General features: G+C 40.7%; 1 protein-coding gene across 5 annotated transcripts in view; it reads left to right on the forward strand.

The window, feature by feature from the left end:
* Nucleotides 1-20,874, forward strand: part of KCNC1 (potassium voltage-gated channel subfamily C member 1) — a 131,899-nt gene extending 111,025 nt beyond the window's left edge. The window contains exons 2-5 of one of the 5 annotated variants that reach the window (XM_056850870.1): nt 1,568-2,501; nt 16,911-17,099; nt 17,967-18,036; nt 20,401-20,874. In XM_056850870.1, the coding sequence (XP_056706848.1) occupies nt 1,568-2,501; nt 16,911-17,099; nt 17,967-18,007 (1,164 nt within the window). In that variant the 3' untranslated portion in view covers nt 18,008-18,036; nt 20,401-20,874. Of the gene's footprint in view, nt 1-1,567; nt 2,502-16,910; nt 17,100-17,966; nt 18,037-18,208; nt 18,496-19,533; nt 19,693-20,400 lie in introns of those variants that run through there. The other 4 variants (XM_056850871.1, XM_056850869.1, XM_056850874.1 and 1 more) reach the window with 4 other exon arrangements.
* Nucleotides 20,875-22,486: the final 1,612 nt, after the last annotated feature.

Below are 22,486 nucleotides of genomic sequence, written 5' to 3' on the forward strand. Positions count from 1 at the left end.
AGTGGCCATTTTCTCCAGGTCAACTGATCTCTATTGGCTGGAGATCAGTTGTAATAGCAGGCAATTGGGATTAATTGTTCCTTTCAGTCTCAAGGAGTTCTGGGCATGGACTTGGACTTTAATTCTCTTCACTTGTGTACTGAGAATATGACAGTTCTGTTCATGTAATGGTGTAAGAACTGCACGCTGTATTATATGATTGTATTTGAATGTATTTTTGAATAGTATTCAATTGACAACAAAGCTACACTGTTCACGTTGTTGTTTTCTGTAGTTTTCATAGCCAATACTGCTGTTACTTGGTTTGAGTACCTAGAGGTTGGCAACCCAAGCTGGAGATCAGTTTTAATAGCAGGAGATCTCCAGCTACTACCTGGAAGTTGGCAACCCTACACATTAGTGCTCTGGACCTGTGCAGAGATCAGTGTGTGAAATATAGGGTTGCCATTCCCCCATCGGGGGATTGATTAGCCATCTAACTACTATCCTGGCTGTTCTTTGGTTGTTCCCTAATTCTAATGCTGCCAAGAGCCATCGCTTACCCCCAGACAAAGATTTTCTCTGGGCCTTCCCCTCATACCACTCAGATCCAGCTCACCCAATATAATCATCATATGATTTTGTCTCCCTAGTTTGCCCCTCTCAGAAGCCTTAGCCTCACCCTAGTTTTCCTTCACCTGTTTTCTGTTGCTCTTCACATGTCTATCGATAAGGTGTTAACACAAATTAAGCAGGATATTGTGACTGGTTATTCTACAAACTGAACTTTTAATACTCAGCATATTCTCAGGATATTATGGGAGGTTATCATTTCATGTTATACTATGAAATGCAAAATGCTACCACTTCCCCCCACCTCCCCAATTTGACAGAGCTCCATGGAAGACTATATTCATTGCTGGCAAATGCTGATTGTCTAAAGGCAGCCATTGTACATATTTGGGCAAATAGGTTCTGAAAGGCATTATAGAATACAGAATGTATTGGGGTCCAACAGGAGATATGTTTTTCCTCTTGTTATGGCAGAATTTAAGCCTATGCTTTTTTAAAAAACAAATTGGAAGATCCAAAATCTCCAGGTATTTCCCAACCTGCAGCTGGCAACTCTACCCTTTTCAGCAAAATTTGCTCCAAAAGAGGCTCCCAGGAATTTTTAAACAGTCAATAGAAATGATATTAAATGTCTATTCATGTATGGCTCAATGGAGAGGTGTCTCACTGCTCAGGGGGAGGGCAAGTCTCTAATCTGATGAATCGTGTTGGTTTCCCCACTCCATGAAGCCAGCTGAGGGTTAGTCACAGCTCTCTTAGAGCTCTCTCAGCCCCACCTACCTCACAGGGTGTCTGTTGTGGGGTGGGGAAGGGAAGGTGATTGTAAGCCGGTTTGATTCTGCCTTAAATGGTAGAGAAAGTCAGCATATAAAAATCAATTCTTATTCTTATTCTTCCTCTTCTACCTCCTCTTCCTCCTCCTCTTCATTGCTTTCTGCAGTGGCCTTTGTATTTTTTTCCTCCACAAACAAGCTCCGTGCTCTAACCATTTTTTCTCTTGTCTTTCTTTCTACAGTATATTGCATTTGCCTCCCTGTTCTTCATTCTGGTTTCCATCACTACCTTTTGCCTCGAGACTCACGAGAGATTTAACCCCATTGTTAACAAGACAGAGACGGAAACTGTTGGGAACAGCACCCAGGTGCGCTTCTATCTGGAAGCAGAGACGGAGGCTTTTCTGACCTACATTGAAGGAGTCTGTGTCGTCTGGTTTACCTTTGAGTTCCTGATGAGGGTTATTTTCTGCCCAAACAAGATGGAATTTATCAAAAATACCTTGAACATCATCGACTTTGTGGCCATTCTGCCTTTCTACCTGGAGGTTGGACTCAGTGGCCTGTCTTCCAAAGCTGCGAAGGATGTCTTGGGCTTCCTGCGAGTTGTCCGGTTTGTTCGGATCCTGCGAATTTTCAAGCTGACCCGCCACTTTGTAGGGCTGCGGGTTTTGGGACATACCCTTCGTGCCAGCACAAACGAATTCCTGCTGCTCATCATCTTCTTGGCATTGGGCGTCTTGATCTTTGCCACGATGATTTACTACGCTGAGCGAATAGGTGCTAAACCCAATGATCCTAGTGCCAGCGAACACACACACTTTAAAAATATCCCCATTGGCTTCTGGTGGGCTGTGGTCACCATGACTACCCTGGGCTATGGAGACATGTACCCTCAGACTTGGTCAGGCATGCTGGTGGGGGCCCTCTGCGCTCTTGCAGGTGTGCTGACCATCGCCATGCCTGTGCCCGTCATTGTGAACAATTTTGGAATGTATTACTCCTTAGCTATGGCTAAGCAGAAGCTACCAAAGAAAAAAAAGAAACATATCCCACGGCCGCCCCAGCTGGGATCCCCCAATTATTGTAAATCTGTCATAAACTCGCCACACCACAGTACTCAGAGCGACACATGCCCGCTTGCCCAAGAAGAAATGTTAGAAATGAACAGAGCAGGTAGGAAACCTCTTAGAGGAATGTCCATCTGACCATTAATTGCCATCCTTTGTAGAGATTGGAAAGATTCAGCCAGACTGCTTTCTTAGAGCAATGGGTAGCACATTATCCCATAACCGTCCCACCATCATGCGTAGAATCATGTGTGGGACACAAAGGTTGCAGGGACACACAGTGCAGGAGAAGCTGACGAGCAAAACTTAGAGGAGTGCACGTTATAGGAGCCTTAACACTGGTCCTGTTTAAAGGGATGTTTAAAAGATTTTCATAGCGGGGGGAATAGATCTAATGAAAGATTTTTGTTGTCGTTGTTGAGTTCTACAGCCTATCTTTCTGGACTGCGCTAATGTATCGTGATGGCTCCTGAAAGCTGAATGCTTCCTAACACAGTGGGAGCCAAGGGCACAGATCTTGCGCCAAAACGAAAAACAGACATACACACACACAATTTTTCCCCAAGTATTTTTTTCCACTTGTTTACAGCTACTTTTAAAGTTGCAGAAAACCATGCATTTGGTTAGAGAAATATGGTGCCTACTTCAAGGATGTCTTACATCAGCACATGAAAATCCATGAAACAACCATATCCTTTGCAGGTGGCTAGCCACCCATGAGAATGAGAGCTTAGTTTTTCCACAGAAACACAATGTGATTCACAAGGGAACAAGGCTACATGTAAGGACATTTATTCCATAGCAGGCAACCCAACCCGTTTTATGACACCATCACACTGAAGCTTAGCATTTAGAATTCAAGAGAACAAGAGGAGTAACCATGCTTTCTTTTGAAAGCTTAGGTCCATACCTCCTCCAACCTTCTAGCATTAAAGACTGACTGAAAGGGGAGACTACTGGCCATTTTGGGGTAGACTTGTACTGAAGAGCCATGAGCGATAATCTCACAGGGTACTCTATTTTTTAAAAATAAAGATAGTGAAAAATGACAGCAATAAGAAAAGAATCCCAGTCAGACTAAACTGTACTTCATACTATTTCCATATTGGGGGTGGGAAAATGAAAATACTAGTCATCATGGAATATATTATAATATCCCATGGCTAGTGGTTAGTTATGGGACTATCTCAGTTTTATGAGACTCCTCAAAGAGCGCACAAAGTTACAGGGCTTTGATCTGATTAGTTCAACCCCATAAGCTACCTCTACCCATGGAATATCATTGACCTATTCTGTGGAAAAATAGTAATTTCAAAGTAAATAACTACAAATTATTTTGTCCAGTTAAATGAGCATAGGTTACTGCCGCGTGCAACCTTTTGCCTGTTAAAAATACTTCCCACCGTACATATTCTGATACAAATAATTTATACAGTGGTTTGTGCTAAACTTTAGTAGTAAGGGATATGTTGAAAGAACGAGTTTATACCTAATGATGGTCTTGCAGTATCGTTTTCTTATTTGTTTACTTACTTAACAATGAAAATCTAATTTATCACTTCATAAGGGCGAGAAAGCGTCTTTTCCCATTTCATGGCCATGCATGTGGATGCGATTGAATGAACACAAAAGAAGTGTGACTTTCCTTTGTGTGAGGCTTCACCAGTGCCAAATGCTAATTTCTAAGAGATGGGGAGGTGATGGTGGAAAATTAACTTTTAATTTTTGTGCAACTCTGTAAAGTCCATGTTTTTTTAAAAAAAACAACAACTTTGGTTTGAAGATTTTCATTGCACCAGGCTGCCACGATCCATGTGAATGACTTTTACCCTTTGCGCACACCTTTGTGGGTTTTCTCTGTCCATTCTCCTCAGGTTGCAAATGCTTATCACAAAGTCATCACCAAGCAATGAAATAACTTCTTCATGAGTAAATAATTACATTTATGGCTCTGTAAATCAGGAAGGATAAGAAGACACTCATGAAGCAGTGTGCCGCATTCATATTCTGCGCGGCAGATTGTGTATTCACGGTTCGGTGTGGAACCAGTTTGTTCTCATGAGTGCTGTGAAATCATATGCAATTTCTGTGCATTGATGGTCCAATTGACTACTTATTATCTCCTATGTGATTCTTCTTATATACGAGACTACATGAAGAAATCTCAACGTGAACTGAACTCTACAACTCCTAAGGCCGTTGTGAGGGCAGCAGGCAGTTCTTGTTGCGGTTTCACCATTCAGTCCCGTACATGAGAACAATCGCACAGAGAAAACAAGTAGCCAGCTTGCATGTATGAATCTTAATGTCAGCAATATGTTTCTGCTTTTCATCAGCTCCAGAGCACATTTGTACATTATAATAGAGTCAAATTACAGTACCTATTTATTCATTCAGTGCAACCAAAGCAAAAGTTACAAATTTTATTGGGGTGTGTGAGGATTGGGCTGTAAGGGGGTCTGTAAAATCTAGTGACAGCAGATATAATTTTTCTTTCTCCCGTTTGACATCACCCTCATTTCCTATGGGCAACCATCAGCCTTGGGCCACAGCCAGGTTTCTGATTGTAACAGGGGATGGTAATCCCAGACCCTGAATGAGAAAAGAAGCTAAAGGGAAATTTAATCTGTCCTATAGGGATGGTGGCTATAGGACAGCAAGTACCATGAAGTGTCTAAAAATCTTATCATAGGTCACCTCTGTAATCAATGGCTAAAAGCAAGGCCAAAATAATTTAATGAAAGAACATGCTCTCCTTCGTTATGATTGCTTTTGGAGTGATCAAGTTGTATTTCAATTCTTTGTGCCATATGGAACACATTGCTACGCCTGACAAAGTGGCTTGAGATGCTAACAGTGAATGTTTTGTAAACCCTGCAGTAGTATCTCAAGATCTGTGCAGTTACTTGTCTCCTAGGAATCCTGACTGCATTCTGTTGTAAAAAATACTGGCTTCTATTTTTTTAAAACCCTCATCACCTTCTCTCACTCCCAATTCCAGTTCAATTACAAAATCAATGTGCTTCCCCTAGCCTTTGTGATTTACCAAGTGAGACATCATGTTAAGTTATACATTCTCCCCCCGTTCTGTTGCAGATCCCCCACCCTTGTTGGCCTCAGGACCCACCCACCTGGAGCAGCATTTCATGGAGATCAGTGGGCTGTAGTGGGAGTGGGGAGGGATGAATATTCCCTTTTCACTCATGGAAAATTTAGTCTGGATCTATGTGTTATCTTGTGTGGTGCACTTTCCCGGTGCAAAGGAACATATTCTTGTCCAAAGCTCCTTGTGAGGCATACTGGACAAGCAGATGCAAATTCAACTCCCTGGTTAGTAATCTTATCCAGGTGATACAATAAATATCATTTCTGGCTTATACAAACAGGTTGTACATGCCGATTCTCCTCAGGTGAGTTGAATAATCTAAAAACAAGTGAACTATAACCCCACAAATTTATCTATGACAGTCTAGATCTTTTTACCTTTGTGGCTTAACAGAGACTGAATCAGCAGTGTAGCTATTACCTCACAGGGGAAAGATAGCTTTAAAAAATGAAGTGTTTTTCCATATAAGAAGTCATTTCTGTAATCTATTAATTCTGTAATAAAACTGTAATCTGAAAATACAGTTCTGAAATAATGGAATATATAACTTTTCCTGATGTCTCAATTAAGGTATATAGGAAAGAGGGATACCACAGGTACGGGGAGGGGCTATGGGTCAGTGGTTGAGCATCTGCTTGGCATGGCAGAAGGTCCGAGGTTCGATCCCCAGCATCTCCTGTTAAAGGGACTAGGCAAGTAGGTGATGTGAAAGTCTTCTACCTGAGACCCTGGAGAGCCGCTGCCGGTCTGAGCAGACAATACTGACTTTGATGGACCAAGGGTCTGATTCAGTAGAAGGCAGCTTCATGTGTTCTTAAGTCTTACCTGCTGTACATGCTTCTGGACACTTATAAAAGAGATAAGGAAAACTTAAGCAAAGTATTGTTGACTTGTAGCCACTGAAAAGATGATACAGAAACCTATGACTGTGATTCAGCTCCCTAACCCTGTCCCTGCTCTCCCAACAGGCAACAGCAGAAAGTGATACTTGGAGTAGTCACAGCCATTATGCCTTGGAAATATCCTAAAAAATGGCAACCCTGGGATGAATTCCTTCTCTATCGCCTCTGCTCTGATGTTAACAGAACACTTGCCATGTGATTCAGGCATCACATTGTGTGTCTTCTCAACCTATACTGAAAATAATCAGCTGGTGCTGGTGGGAAGGGGAAACCCACTATGTGATGGCACAACAAAACATGATGAGCATGCCTAAATGTTATGGGGGTTGGGTGGAGAACATGACTCAGAGATGCCATTTTCAGTGGTATCCTTGTAGCAGGCTTGATGTTGGCTCCAATTCTAACTTGGGTGGTTTGGGACGAAAGGTTGGTCCATTCTTATTTTAAAAGTATAATGAGAAGACAATAGAATCATACTTTGTCGCAATATATGAAAAATAAAGGTTTTATCCAGTTTTCAGTTCAGAATCAAATTTCAATTTGACTCCTGCTTTCGTTATGCCTGAAAATCAGGAGACAAAACATGATTGTGAAATGGAAACTGGACTGAAACTAATTTTTTCCATTATTTTAAAAGCTCTGTTCGGCTTGCACCAGATTGGCTCCCTGGAATCAGTCATATAACTTTTGCAATACAAATTCTAGTATCCACTTTAGCACATCCCATATTGCAATAGTTAGACGAGTCCTATAAGAAATTATGACCAGTGTTAACAGCCATAAAAATATCAGTGATATGGATCCAGATCTCTGGCATGTATTTTTTTTTCTTTCTCTGTAGTAGCTGATGTAAACTTTAGCCAACTCTTTCCATACGTGTGCTTTCCTAACACCAAACCATTCCTGCTGTCATGGTCCTTTGCATTCATCTCTGCTCCATGAATGGCATACATCTCATTATCTATAGATCATCATACTGTAGTCTCTATTGTCTCAGAACTAAACTCAAGAGTGTGGTGCTGTAAGCTCTTAAGTGGTTGTTATGAGAGGTGGTTATTGCAATGACTCTCTTGACTGTAGCAACTAGTATGCTGAGCCAATGCCAGTTGACCTGACATGTGCTTTTAACTATAGCATCCAACTATGAAACCACTATGATTTTAGCTTGATCTCATAAACGCAATGCCACTGTGAGCGAGTGTAAGTACTGCAAGACACCTCTAGTTCTGAGGTACGTTTTTGAAAGAAAAGTGCTTCTGGGAGCAACATTTTTTCAGGATTGCACTATTGCACCTTTCCAGAGACACCTGTTAAAGAAAGACTGCCTGGCCTTCACATGCTCATTTTGACCCCTTGTCTTCAGATGTCAGTAAACCAACACGTCACCTCACTCCAAGAAACAGTGCCTCTAAATGGTGGTATTGTCTCGGAGGGAGGTCACAGTGTTGGCCAATAAGGTTTGTGAGAGATTATTCACTGAAGTACCTTTATTGAGACCTACACTGCCTGGAGGGATCCAGTCCAACACTGTGGTGAGTAAATACTCACAGGTAGGTTGGGTTTAAGGGCCTCTGGGTTTAGCATGCTAAGCTAAATTCTACTAGCGTATAGTCTATTAGTATGAAGTTGATATCAAACTGCATTTTAAAGTAGATAATAATGCAACTATTAATATTATTTTAAATTTTTTAAGATACCACGGATTCAACAACAACAAAAAAGTATAGTATTCAAAACTGTAATTTTGGGACAGCCAAAAATCAACTCAGTTGCTATGTAGGAACAAATGGACTCGTTTACATGTTCTTTATGTTTTTCTCTCTTTTCTCTCTTTCTCTTTCTCACTATTTGTTTTTTTTTATTACTGTATGTTGCTTGCAACTTATATATGTTACAGACTGTCACATTTTATATTCTGAAGTTTTTCTTCAATTCCCATCAACCTGAGCTCCATATTGGGCAGCAGAGGACATTAGAATACAGTTGGGTAAATCCAAAACCACCTGGGATGTCACAGACCGTAGGTAAACTCCACTGAGGTTGTGACACACAAAACCTGGTGCTAAAGGTATTAATGCCAAAAGGAAAAGTAAGTACTTGACGCGACATGGCACTAACTGGCTAAGTTGCACTCTTTAGTACTGCCTGCATGGAAAACAACTCAATTTGCATTGCCCTCCAGCAGATTTCAAAAACATACTGGCTTAAAGAGAATTACACTCCTGGTTTCAAAATCACTTATGCCATAGCTTTTGTCAAACTCTAACTCTTCAGACTGTATTTACATCCATAATCTCTCCAAGCTGTCATCTTGTCATTTCATCATCAGTGGTCTGTGGTTTATTGCATCCCCCCTGTAATTCTTCTCTGTTATTATAGTTTAAGATAAATGTAGTCTTTGTATTTTGGCACCCCATCCTTAAAGATGTTTACTTGAACGTGAGTTCCACTGACATCAATCGAACTTCCTTGCAAAACTTTGTGGGCTGAATTCTGGAATGTATTGTTAACATTCCAAAGCTCTCTACTGAGCTTGGGATTCGACCGTTCTGAATCCAACCAAGGCTTCTTGGCACACATAAATGTCTGATGTCCATAACCAAGCATGGTCTCATGCAGAAACCAAATGGATATTTTGTTGAATTGGATCCTGCTTGAAAACACCTCATTTGTTTTCTACAAATTGAATCTTGGAGGACAATCAAAAGTGTCCAACAGGTAATTTTTGGGTTGCATCCAATGACTCTCTTCAGCAAAGTGAGAAGTCCAGTGGAGCAAGCCTTATTCCACTAGAGCAGATTCCTCAATTGCTTGCAAGGGAGTCATTGAACTGCATCCTTTCTATCCTAGTATAAATGTTAGGTTAATGGCCTTAATCTCCAAGATTTTACATTTTAAGTACAAAGTACAAAATTATGGATAAATCACATTATGTATACATAAACAATAAATCCCTCATAAGTTTACAACCTCACTACACAAGAGCCAGGTCAAACTTTTGTTAAATTAACTTTTAAACAATTTCTGATTATGCTATGTACACAGTGGGATTAGTATTTCTATTTTAAAATGGATAGCAAAAGAACCTCCCTTCAATTTTACATGACCATAGTATCATTATTATGAAAAATAATACATATAAAAGGAAATCCATTAATAATTTAGCTTATTATGCTGCAAAATTGAGTTTAAAAACTAAGACCTGTGTGCTTTCTCTAAAGAGAGATCACATGCAACTCGAATTTTGGGCTGAGAGCCTTTACACATGGGCTGTTGTCAATAAGGTGTGTCATTGCAGACCCAGACTATAGATGTCTTTGTGGAAGATGAAAGTCATTATTTGTACTCACAGGGCAAAAATGCATGGTCGCTTTAGCCTCCTTTATTCCCTGTTTCAGCCAGGATTCAGCCAGGATCAAGCGCACGCTCGGCGAAACGCATGCGTTCGATCCTGGCTGAATCCTGGCTGAAACAGGGAATAAAGGAGGCTAAAGTGACCATGCGTTTTCGCCCACAGATTCTTATCCATAGTAGATCCATGGTGAAATATGTTGCCTGCTGGAAACGTGTGTGAATTAAACAATCAGGTGGGCAAGTTTAATTACATAGATCATTCCAAACAATACCCACCTTGTCACGCAACGATCAGGTGGGATGGACCCATAGGATTTGCTTTGTCCATGTAATTAATCCTTTTATAAGATACTCCCTGGCAGTGTGGAATGACCCCATAATAGTTCTTTAGGGGGCACATCACAAGTGCTAAACTACGTTGTCCATGGACATTTACCCCTCTTTCATGAGGCAGGAATATTAGTGTCTGTGATAAGCACAGTCATGCTGTTTTCAGTGAAATGGATAACCAAGACTTATGCTTAGCATAGGATGCACTTTAGAGAAATTTCACGCCAGAAGCATACAACAGAGCTCTGATGCACAGCCAGGACTTTCCTCAAATGTCAATAGCGCCTCATCCTTATAGTTCCTTTTTTCTTTTGGAAACTGAAACCAATTCAGCTGTAATTACCGAATCTAATGAAACACCACAAAAACAAGAGAGAGTTGTGGTTCAAATCATTTCACTTTGTATAGGAAGAAAATCTATTATTCTCCACACTGATAAATAATCTAAATTTCAAATTAGCAAATTCTAATTAAATTCTACCACTATAAAGAAATTAACCAAACATGGCTATTTATTTATTTATTGAATTTATAGCCCGTCCTCATTCCCAGCCAAGGCCAGGCTTAGGGCGGGTAACAACTTTTTAATACATAAAATCATAGCAGTAATGAAAACCAATTATTAAAACATCATACTAAAGCCATAACAAGATGGTCTTGAAACAACTTAGACACCCCATGCAACTGGGTTTTGGGCAAGTCAACCCCATAGGTACCAAAATGGGGAGAGGGATGGGGAGGCCAGTAATGATGGATAAACTTGCGACTGCCCTCAGTTATAGGCCTGGCGGAATAGTTCTAGTTTACAGGCCTTGTGGAACTCCTTAAGGTCCCGCAGGGCCCTGATGTCACTAGGGAGACTATTCCACCAGGCCGGGGCCAGGGCCGAGAAAGCCCTGGCCCTTGTAGAGGACAGCTGTACACTCTTTGAGCCAGGGACCACCAGCAGATTGCTATTAGTAGAGCGTAAAGCTCTTTGGGGGGCAAACCAGAAGTTATGGCACTGATTCCAAGGCTTGTGTGGCACACATTAGGTGTCAAAGTGTGGTAATGCAGCTCCATTGTGCCCTGCTGTCCAGTGTGCCAAACATGGACCTGTATGGAGCAACAAAATCAAGGGTATTGTCGAAGGCTTTCATGGTCAGAGTTCATCGGTTCTAGTAGGTTATCCGGGTTGTGTGACCATGGTCTTGGTATACGTCAGGAAAGAAAATACCAAGACCACGGTCACACAACCCGGATAACCTACTAGAACCGAAAATCAAGGGTATTTGCAAGATTTGTAAGATTCATTTTCACTTTCTTGAGGAAAATGCATACTTTTGTTTACTACCGAAGGATTAGACTGTTCATTTTAGTTAAGCAAATGTAGAGGCCAGGATTGTTCATGATCACGAACATTCTCTTGATGAAAGTTAATTTAATAGATGATCCCACTTACCTGACTAAATTCGTGTTTGATTCATTCTAGCACTTCAATCCTATACTTTTACACCAGCATTATCAGCCTGTACATTTTCTAGATGTAACAAAGCAATAAGTACATGCCTTTCTGGGTATTTGTTCATTCAGGTATGGCAAATCAATAATCATAACCTTTCAGGCATGGTAAAACCACAGACATATCCCTCAAACTAATTTCCATTGAATAAGATATATATAAATAAAATTTGAATACAATTGAATACAATTCTGAGATCTAGAATAGCACATAATTATAGTACCATACAATTATTCCCTCAATCATAACTCCCCATCTAAATTTCTCCACATACACCTCAAAACCCACCCAAATATATACCAACCCAAAATTCCTTGCACAGCTAAGAACACAAGAAGAGAGACCAGTGGTCCATGTCGTCTAACTTCCTAGCTCAGAACTCAAACAGTTGCCTTAGAAGGCAGACAAACAGGTGTTTGATGCTTCTGCTGATGCTGCCTCCTAGCGTGGGTATTCATACGTTTGCTGCCTCTGTTATATGGAGATTCGTTTTAGTTGCCGTAGCTAGTAGCCATTGATGGACCTATCCTCCATGAATCTGTTTAACCCCCTTTTAAATCTGTCCAAGTTGTAGCTCTGCAAGGTGTATGAGAAGCTTTGCCCCTCCAAGGACTCTGCTTGGCCCAGATTACTAAGTGAATACAGATAACCATTTACAAAGTTGTGTCTAATCACAGGAAAATTACTCATGTATTGCTGGATCGTGGCACAGAGTCCAAGGCTTGTGTTGTACACATTATATGTCATAGTGTGGATATGCAGCTCCATTGTGACCTGCACTCATTTATCTGCCACCACGTGTGCCAGGTTATGACCTGGATGAAATAAGATTTAAATTGTGGAACTTCCAGCCCCAGGATGTGGTGATGGCTGCCAGCTTGGAAGGCTTTAAGAGGGGGGTTGACATGTTCATGGAGGAGAGGATTATTCATGGCTACTAGTACAAATGGATACTAGTCATGATGCATACCTATTCTCTCCAGGATCAGATGAGCATGCCTATTATATTAGGTGCTTTGGCACACAGGCAGGATAATGCTGCTGCAGTTGTCTTGTTTGTGGGCTTCCTAGAGGCACCTGGTTGGCCACTGTGTGAACAGATTCCTGGACTTGAGGGGCCTTGGTCTGATCCAGCATGGCCTTTCTTATGTTCTTATCAACTAAGATCAAGGCAGGAATAACATATATCACCATCTAATGGCCTAGACCACATATCTACCTAAGTCCTTTTGATTTGCATGGTTGTATGCATAGCTGATTTGTATGATCTCTTCTTCCCAATTTAAAAAGTAAGGATCTGGTGAATCACCCATAATGTATGGGGTAAGATTAGGTGTGGTTTATTCATGCACCTTGATATCTGCCTCAGGCGCCCCAGCCATAAACAGGAAACTTTGGGCATTCATGTGTGAGAACGAGAAAGGGGTTGGTTGTTCAGTCCAGATCTGTGGAAGACATATCTTTCAGCCATCATACCTTCAGCAGAATGATGAGACATGAACACTTTTGCAGAATGGGATGTATTTTCTCCACAGTATTCCTGTTTCATCATAGTGGTCTAAAACGCATGGTCGCTGAACCTCCTTTATTCCCCGTTTCAGCCAGGGTCAAAGTAACCCGGGCTGGGGGGGTGGGGGAACTGGATGCATTACCTTGAATGAGCAGGGATGAAACTGTGTTCAAATTGATCCATGAAAACAGAAAATGCAGGAGACGTGGAGTTCCTGTTTAGTTTGCCACACCCCACGCCCCCGGTGATTGGTTGTTTCAAATTGACCAATGACGAGCCAGGAAGAACGGTTTGACTCCGGCCAAAAGAGGAATGGGAAAAGCCAGGTTCATTTTGCGTCAAAACAGGGCTGAGCCAACAATCAATAAGGTAACGTTTGTTCGCAAAAATTTGATCCTGGCTGAAACAGGGAATAAAGGAGGCTACAGCGACAATGTGTTTTTGACCATACTGTCTAACCAATATCTAAGCTGTAGGAGTGGAATTGTTTTTCTTCTATGATCTATGTGCTAAAGCTGGATTTGTTTGTTTTAATCACCAGCCTAGAGGTGAAATACCTTGTAATCAATATAGTACTTTTAAAATATTGCCCTTCCTCCAAGGAGCTCAGGGTGGTGTCCTTCATTCTTCCCTTCTCTATTTTGTCCTGTGAGGTAGGTTATGAGAATATGGGACTTGCTCAAGATCATCCAGCAAGCTTCCATGGCAGAGTAGGAAGTTTAACTTGGGCTTTTCAGATCCAAGTCCAGTATTTTGCCACTACTCTATTCTAGAAGACAATTAGAAAATGGAAAAAGCTGAGTCAACATGCAATTTTTATTGACATAAGAAATAAGAACATAAGAAGATCCATCTAGTCCAGCATCCTGTCTCACATCTCCTCTGGATGTCCAACATACAGGCTGAGGTCTTCTCCTGATGTTGCCTCCTGGAACTGGGATTCAGAGGTTGACTGCCTCCAAACATGGAGGCCCACTTTAGTCACCATGGCTAGTAGCCACTGATAGACCTCTCCTCCATGAATGTATCCAATCTCCTTCTAAAGCTGCCTATGCCTGTAGCCATCACCACATCCTCTGGCAGCAAATTCCACTTTTTAGTCACTCAACGTGTAAAGAAGTATCTCCTTTTGTCCATTCTGAATCTCTTGCCCATCAGCTTCATTGGCTGTGTTAGTTCAAAAGCAACAGGGACACAAAGAGGGAGGGCAAAGAGCTCTCTGTGGGCCAGCAAAGGCCTGAGATGCAGCGCAAGGAGGGGGTTAACCACCCATGATAACTTCATGGCCTTTGCATTCACAATTCAGAAAGAAATCCAAACAGCTTAAAAGGAGAGGACAAAAAGATAGGAAGATCATAAAGAAAAATTGTTTTCGTTAAGAAATCTTGCTCCACGTGGATCCTAATTATAAATTTCTTTTCCAGGTAGGAGGATTAGTGCTTTGGTAACATAACCTGCAGGTGTCTGCCTCACTTTCTAGAATAAAGACTTTGGATATATTTTCTTTATTTGGGTAGTACACATGGCCACATCACCTTTACATGTAAGTTTAGTGGGAATGCACAAGTGTTTGTGTTTTGCTATTAAACTTTCCCTATCTCTGTGGAAGCTAAAGGTAGCCAGATGCTCTTTAGCTATGTCCACCTCAGTACTCAGTTATTCACCTGTAGTGTTGTGTTAAACTGTGGGTAAACATCATCTGTGATAAAAATTATGGGTTATGTGTCTCTGGAGCATTTTGATTTACTCTTCTAGATCATTCAGAAATGATGGGTGTCCATTAAGTGCTGTTGTTGTTGTTTTAAGGACCATAAATCACACCATATGGTTTTTATTAAGGGGGATACCTTCATGAAGATACAAATTTTACAAACACCCAGAGCCACATTTCTGTTTGAAGATAACATTAGCCCCAAGAATTATCCTCATTATCTATTTCATTATTGGTGCCAGAGGTACAATTGATGGATGGAGGTCAGCATAACTCTCTATTGGATTTTGTATGTCGCAGAGTTCAGTTACAGGCAGGCCTTTACAAGATCAGGCTCCTGGGCCTGTTAAGTGCACAACATATATGCCAACAAGGTGTGGGTGTGAACACACACACACTGTACACACAAGTGCACAACATCTTAAACCTGCTTGTATTAGAGGTCTTCAGTATAGAAGGTTAAGAATTGCACAACAGCATGGCCTGATATAGCACGTATAGCAGATATAGCAATGCTTCCATTTCCATAATATTTTTATCTTTCTGGTCTTAAATCTACAAAAGGACTATTGCAAAAACAATCATAGTTAATTTCTGCAATCTATCCATCTCGTTAAATTGTATCATGTGTTTCTAAAAATAATTTAGCACTGTGGATTTTTTAAAATCCTACCGTTTGAGGAAAGTAAGCATTTTGCCTGGAGGAGACGAGATAAAAATGTGAGAAACAAAGTCTACTTTGGAACATCTGCATGATAGTTTTGCTTTGAATGTGCAATTAATGCACAACCAGTTGTTAGTATTTCACAATCTCCCTCTATTTCCTCCAATCAGTCCCCATCACAGGAAGTAGCCATTGCATGTGATTTGTAGCCACTATGGCAGATATCGGACTATGAGAATTCGTGAACAAAAAGTTCTTTTGCAAGATACCAGCACCATCTTCTCTCACCAAATGGGAAATGCAGTTGCCTTGTATTGGTTTGAGAACTATTTGTAACAAAGGAGGAAAAGGACCTAGCAAAAAAACTTGCTGTGCTGTTTATATCTATAAACAGCACAGAATCCATTATATCTTACAAATTCTAAAGAGCCAAAAATGACTAATTTCTCCATTTGTATTTATGTAATAAGCATTGTGCAACCAAGGGTCTGAATACTACAACTACCTGTGCCATATCACTCAAAACAAAACAGAACAAAAACCATAGTCCTGGTAAATGGGTTCCCTTAATGCTTGGTGATTCTTCCTTGGCCAAAACTCCCCTGAAATGTGCCATATTTCAAGTATATTCTCAACATACTAATTTGCACTTTAAAATGCTTGGAGAATGTGAAGCAAGTCACACAGAGAAAAATGTCTGTTCTCATGGAAACATGTGATCAAAATGGACACATTTAACAAACCATTTCCATTATTTGCAATGTACATTTGTTTTCAAATCTCATTGGCTGCTTGGTTATCTTGATTACATGGCACCCTGTGCTGTCCGCGCAAAAGGCAAAGAAAAAAAAGTGTATCATTGAAGACATCTGCAAATGGATTTTTATTGTAAGGAATCCATGTTGTGCAGCCATATTTCCATTCTGTCCTCTATGTGTCTGTCTAAAAACACGTGCTGCCATTTTGTGTATTTCAAAGTGGAGACAAATCAGAAGCCACTTGTATATGGATTAATTCCCAAGAAAGGCATTGCAAAAGGTATAAATCAGCATACCTAGAATATACCACAAACCATTATCTATGCCAGTCTCCAAAGGGCTGCGAGTCCTAGGAAATTTCACGAGAAACAAGTAACTTGGGTGCCATCTTACGTCATGCTAAATATAACCATGTTTCTAATTGCAGACGTCTGCTCAAAGAGCTAGGAGCCGATGCTACCGTTTCTAACGAGCTAACATTCTGTTTCCCCCTTTCACTTTTTCCTTTTTCGAACACAGTTGTTTAACTTTGGTGCCACTGCACATTACCAAATGTGTCTAGGACAAACGTGCTGCTTCCCCCCCCCCCTTGATGTGTATCCCAACATAGCGGTCAAACCCTGCCGCGAAATTTCACCATTCTTAGTGTTTCAATAGCCTTCTGCTTGTATGTTTGAAGATCCGAAACTGAATGGGGAGGTGGCCACGGCGGCGCTGGCAAATGAAGACTGTCCCCACATAGACCAGGCTATGTCACCTGATGAGGGGCTGCCCTTTACCCGTTCTGGCACTCGGGAGAGATATGGACCTTGCTTCCTCTTATCAACCGGGGAATATCCCTGCCCGCCTGATGGAGGAATAAGAAAGGGTATGTAGATGAGGTCCTGAAATCACATAGATAGTAACTTAAGAGTTCCGGACCATGAAAACTTACGCTGGAATAAGCTTTGTTAACCTTGAAGGTGCCACATGAATCATGTTTATTTTTTCCCAACAAGTAATAAGCTTGTATGAAATACTAGACTGTGCTCAAAATAACCTGATGCCTGCATTTTAAGTTATCACTCAGTTTCTTGGGGCTAGTTACAGTGGTTCCCACGCTCTTTAACTTGTGTACCCTTTGCAAATAATTTAATCTAACATGTATCCACTACATGCTCATATATGCATTACCTTAGCTTCAATGTGGCTCATATTGAAGCTTCCTTCCTTCCTATCATTGGAGTTCCTGGGCTGCTATGGTCCCGTTGCCACAAACTTTTCAGTATTTAGGTTTTGCCACCCTTTTCTCCTTTATCCTGTTTCCTTGTGTGGCTAACAGAAAAGGGGAGGTACCAACAAGCTAAATAGAATTTTGGAGGTTATAGGAATCTTCACCAGTGCATCCCTTATGAGAAACCTGGTCCTTTACCAATAGAATGCATAATTATAACCTTTTGAGATGTGTACCCTGGCAAGTACCCATGTGCCCGTAAGGGTACCAGTAACCAAGTTTGGGAACCACTGAATTAAGAAAAAAGCTACAGCAACATCATGTTCTATCACATCAAGCCCTTCGGTCTTCCATGTTTGCTTATTTGCAGTAAGTACCAATAGTCAGCAGTATTTTAAATAATTATAGCTTCTGCACAAGACGTGTGGGGGACCCTTCTATTGGAATAGTCCATTAGCAACTGCGATATGGAGGGAGCAGGCATATTAAAATCATTATTTGGCCCCCTCTTTCTTTATACAGCACTCAAGTTAAAACTCCAGCACAAGCAGCAGCATAAATGAATGGAATGGCCACCACCCATGAAGAGGGAGTATGTTACCCCTTTTTTCTCTCCCATCATTATCTATATTTACCATCATTAACTTTTTGTTACTATTGCCTGTCGCTGATCTCTCTAAATAATTTGACTCTGCTTTTACGACAGTTTTGGACACACTCCTTTGTTCAAATAAAAGTTCCTCTTTTTTTTTCCTTCAACATAGCAGGCCATGACTTAACTATGCTGCTAAACCAGTGATGTCTACAACACAAGCCTCTTAAAAATATATCCAATAAGTTTAAACAGTGCTCATTTTGGATATCTGAAACATATGAAAACCCATGTGTCACTTCAGCTAAGTATACATATGCCCTGATCATTACAGCATGCGTCCAGAGGCTCCCGGGTGCCGATGGAGCTTCATGTGAGCAGGTGCTGAATGCTCAGTGGAATGTTGCTAGTCAGCACAGAGAATGGGGTAGCTCCTACTCATGCGGAGTTTGGCGGGCACTGCCTCTGAATTTTGGCCTGCAGCTATAGAATGTTAACACTGTATATTAACACATTGCAAAAGTCTGTAATGGCACAGAACATTACTCTACTGAAGCCCCATGTTATGTTGCATGATGGGGGGGAAATTATAGGATAAATGCCAATTGTAGAATTAGTACATATGCAATTATAATTTCAAAGATTATTATTGGTAAGAAAGAGTAGGATAACTGTACTTTCATGTGAAAGTATCTGCTAAAATTGACCTTTGTAGCAAAGTGTTTTATACCTGATTCTGTATTGGATAGGTTGGCCATTTTCATTCAACTTGAGCCTTTTAATGGTTCTTGCTTCTGTGCATTGTGAAACTGCTGGAAAATGGCACTTTTTGGGAATGACAGACGTGCAGTTCCCATGATGCACCTCAGCAGTACCAGGCTCTGCCTGTTGACTGAAAAGTAAGGCCAGCTGGCTAAAGAAATAATAAATGTCAGCATATTGTTGGCCTGTTTGGGAAAAAAAATACATAGAGAGCATCTTAAGCATTCCAACTGAATTTCATTTCATAGAATGTGTAACTGTGTCTATAACTTGCGGAGCTATTTTGTGCATGTCTAAAAACTGGCAAAGAGGGGGAAGGGAAAGAATGCATGCAGAAATGCTGTAAAGTGAGTAGTATCTCTATAGCAACAGAATAAATGCCCTTTGGTTCATGCTTTTTTAAGTTATAAGGCATCCGGGGAGGGGAGGGGGTCTGTTTTTTTAATTATACAATGACTACTTAGAGTTTGTATATCACACAGATAACACAAGCAGAATCTTGATTTGCCTATATTCATTATAAGTGCTTTAGGACACTTCCTACATCACAACGGTGTGTCTGTCCAAGTGAAAGGATTTTGTTGTCTCCATTGTTTTCTCACACGGCCATGTTGCAAGGGATACTACTCTTGGCATGTCAACGCATGAGGATGCTACTGAACTGGCTACCTTGTTGACCATTCTGTTGTTGATCCAATGCTGTATTTTTTGAATTTTCCCCCCTTTTAAACAAAGGTTATGAAATGTCACGGAGCCTTAACAGCATAGCTGGCGTAAGTGGGAAAGCAGTAGGATTATCCTCAAAGTCTGCACCCTACAGTTCTGCTAGCCCAACGAGTCATTCTTGGTCTCCCCTCCCATCCATTTTGTAGCATGGATCAGCAGCAGAGAATGGTCTAAGTAATTATTGTCATCATCATGATAATAATAAAAAAAGAAAAAGTAATTCTTTTTAATTAGCCTATGCATTGTCACATATAAGGCAGATGATGAAGCTTGAAGATGTCATGTCTCTCGGTAGCATCTCATGGGGATGGTGTTGCTACTGGCGCTAGTAATACTTACATTGGTAATATCCTATGGTAGAGCTGAAATGATTATAGGTGGGCATTAGTAGTTTGGTGGGCCATAACACTGCATGATATTGGTACATAAGACAATAAGGTAGATGCACCATATAGTTTATTCTAATGGTGCATCATGCTAGTACAACCTTTTCCTGGCTATTGGTGGATCCGCTAGCTTTTATGGAAAGGGTTAGGCTTTTAGCCCAATGCTGAAACTTGCCAACGATTGAAGATTTTGCTTTTCTCAGGATAATTTTGAGCCATAGGAACCCTGCAGAAGCTTGAGCAAAACACGTGCAGTAGGATGAAACTTTGCATGGGCGCCTATTCTAAGTTGAAAGCAATACTCAGATACACTGTAGAGAGGTCTCTAGCTGGCTGGCTGGCTGCATGGGAGAAAGTACTGGTGGAGAAGAAAACTGGCTGCCGCTGCATGTAGCTCTTTCTACCTTAGTCCTCCTTCCTTTAAACACCCAGCTTGATTTGAAAAACACAGGAGAGAAGCTCAAGTATTGATTATATTCTTTACATGCAGATCTTTGCAAAGAAAGGCCTGTCATTGCTAAATATATGCCAACAGAGGCAGTCAAAGTGACTTGACATGGAGAGAAGGAGATGGACATTGATGGCTTATAAACATCTGGGTGGAACTGTGCAGGCATAGAAGACCTCCTCATTTGGACAAAGTAAACTCACTCCATGCAAGTTTGCAGGATGATTCTGTGTGGTTTCAGAGATATAAGTAGAGATGCAGGCTTTTTCTATGGCCAAAATGTAACAAATGGTAGAATATTTTTTTGTTGTTCCATAGCATGAATTGCATGAAGAAGAAGAAAAACAAAAAACTCTGCAATTGTATGAGTAACTTTAAAGGGAGGGGGGAAAGGTAAAGTGATATATTTTCTTTCAAAGCTCTTTACTTTTACATACATTGTAGTAGCCAAAATGTAAATGTTCTAAAAAATGTACATTCCTTTGCTATTGATTGCTTCTTTTTGTATACAAGAGAGGGGTAGAATTAATGGTTTTTAAAGTGCAATCAGGCAGGTCATATTGACCATGCCTTCATAAATTCATCACAATGACATGAAAATCAAGAACTTTACATTCAACTAGAGTTGTGTAAAATGTACAAACAGCCTTCTTTTCTTGTCTGTTTTTGTTGGCATGCTTGTGAAACATGGGACCACTCTTGGACCTGATGGTAACAGCTGGTTTAGATTTATTTTCCAGCTCTGGTTATGTTGTACTTTATTGGTGTATAATTCCAATGTGAAGACCCTTCATGACAAATTGTTCATATTAGTAATCAGTAATGAATTTTAACAAAAAGGTGGTTTAAAAAAAAAAGGTGGAGACTTGCAGTACAGGAAACTGCAGAATCAGGAAAACGACTCAAATATAAACTGGTCTCAAAGTTTAAGAAACAAGACAATGGCATTGTATGCAATTTAGTACTTCTGGGTAAAATGCATGCACAATGTTATGCAAAACAATTCTAGCATGAAATAAATTTTGTATCATGGTTTCAATGCCTGCTGTATAGTAAATCAGAACTGTTTTCCGAAATGATCAGAGGTTCCCAGACATGTTTCTGAAATCAGGAATAAATAAGAAGACTCCCAGCAGAAACGTAAGAGTGGAAACTTGCTCTTGCTTCGCTTCCAAAATTGTAAAATTCATGAGCGCAAAATGAATGGAGCCCCCACCCCAACCTCGATAAACTCAAGTCTTCAGTCTTCACAGCACTAATAAATATAACAAATGGAAGCTAAACACCTAGAGATCTGTAGGTCTGTCTCTCTCTCCCCCCCTTCTCCTTTAATAATAAAAGTTTGGCTTTTTGGTTGAGAATGTCAATTTCAGTTTTTCTTACTTCTATGGCGGTTCTGAGTTTTCTGCTTTATAAAAGCAGACCACTTCCTATGACCTAGGGTTGCCAGGTCCCTCTTCGCCACAGGCGGGAGATTTTGGGGGCGGAGCCTAAGGAGGGCAGAGTTTGGGGAGGGGAGGGACTTCAATGCCATAGAGTTCAATTGCCAAAGCGGCCATTTTTCTCCAGGTGATCTGATCTCTATCGGCTGGAGATCAGCTGTATTAGCAGGAGATCTCCTGCTACTACCTGGCAGTTGGCAACCCTACTATGACCCTTTAAAAAGGGGCTAGAGCAAAACAACTTCAGAATGCAGGAAGTTATGGTTTATGGTGCCAAAAATAAGCATTGCAGATTCAGAGGATAAAACAATATAGATTACTTGTCAAAGCCGTTCTTGTAGCCGGAACGTTGAGGCTAAGTGCTTCGCAAGGCTTACAAATTCACCATTGAATCAGGGAGCATAATAGATCGGGCAGCTTTCTGCAAAGCTTCCATAACTGCTGATGGATGTGAAGAAGTATATGAACGGAGACCTTGACAGAATAAAATCGTGAAGAAATGGGCAAGAAGGACAAGGACAAAATGATCAACAGTAAAGGGGTTATCCAATGTAAAACCACAATATACGGTGCCTCTCAAAAGCTTCATTCAAAAAACAAAGAGTGTAATAGAAGTATAAACCTTTTCTGACTTTTTCTTATTGTTAAATAAGGACTGGTACCTGAAGCTGAATGTGTGCAACAGT

The sequence above is a fragment of the Euleptes europaea genome, chromosome 6 (genome assembly GCF_029931775.1).
Source record: "Euleptes europaea isolate rEulEur1 chromosome 6, rEulEur1.hap1, whole genome shotgun sequence".
Classification (NCBI taxonomy): domain Eukaryota; kingdom Metazoa; phylum Chordata; class Lepidosauria; order Squamata; family Sphaerodactylidae; genus Euleptes; species Euleptes europaea.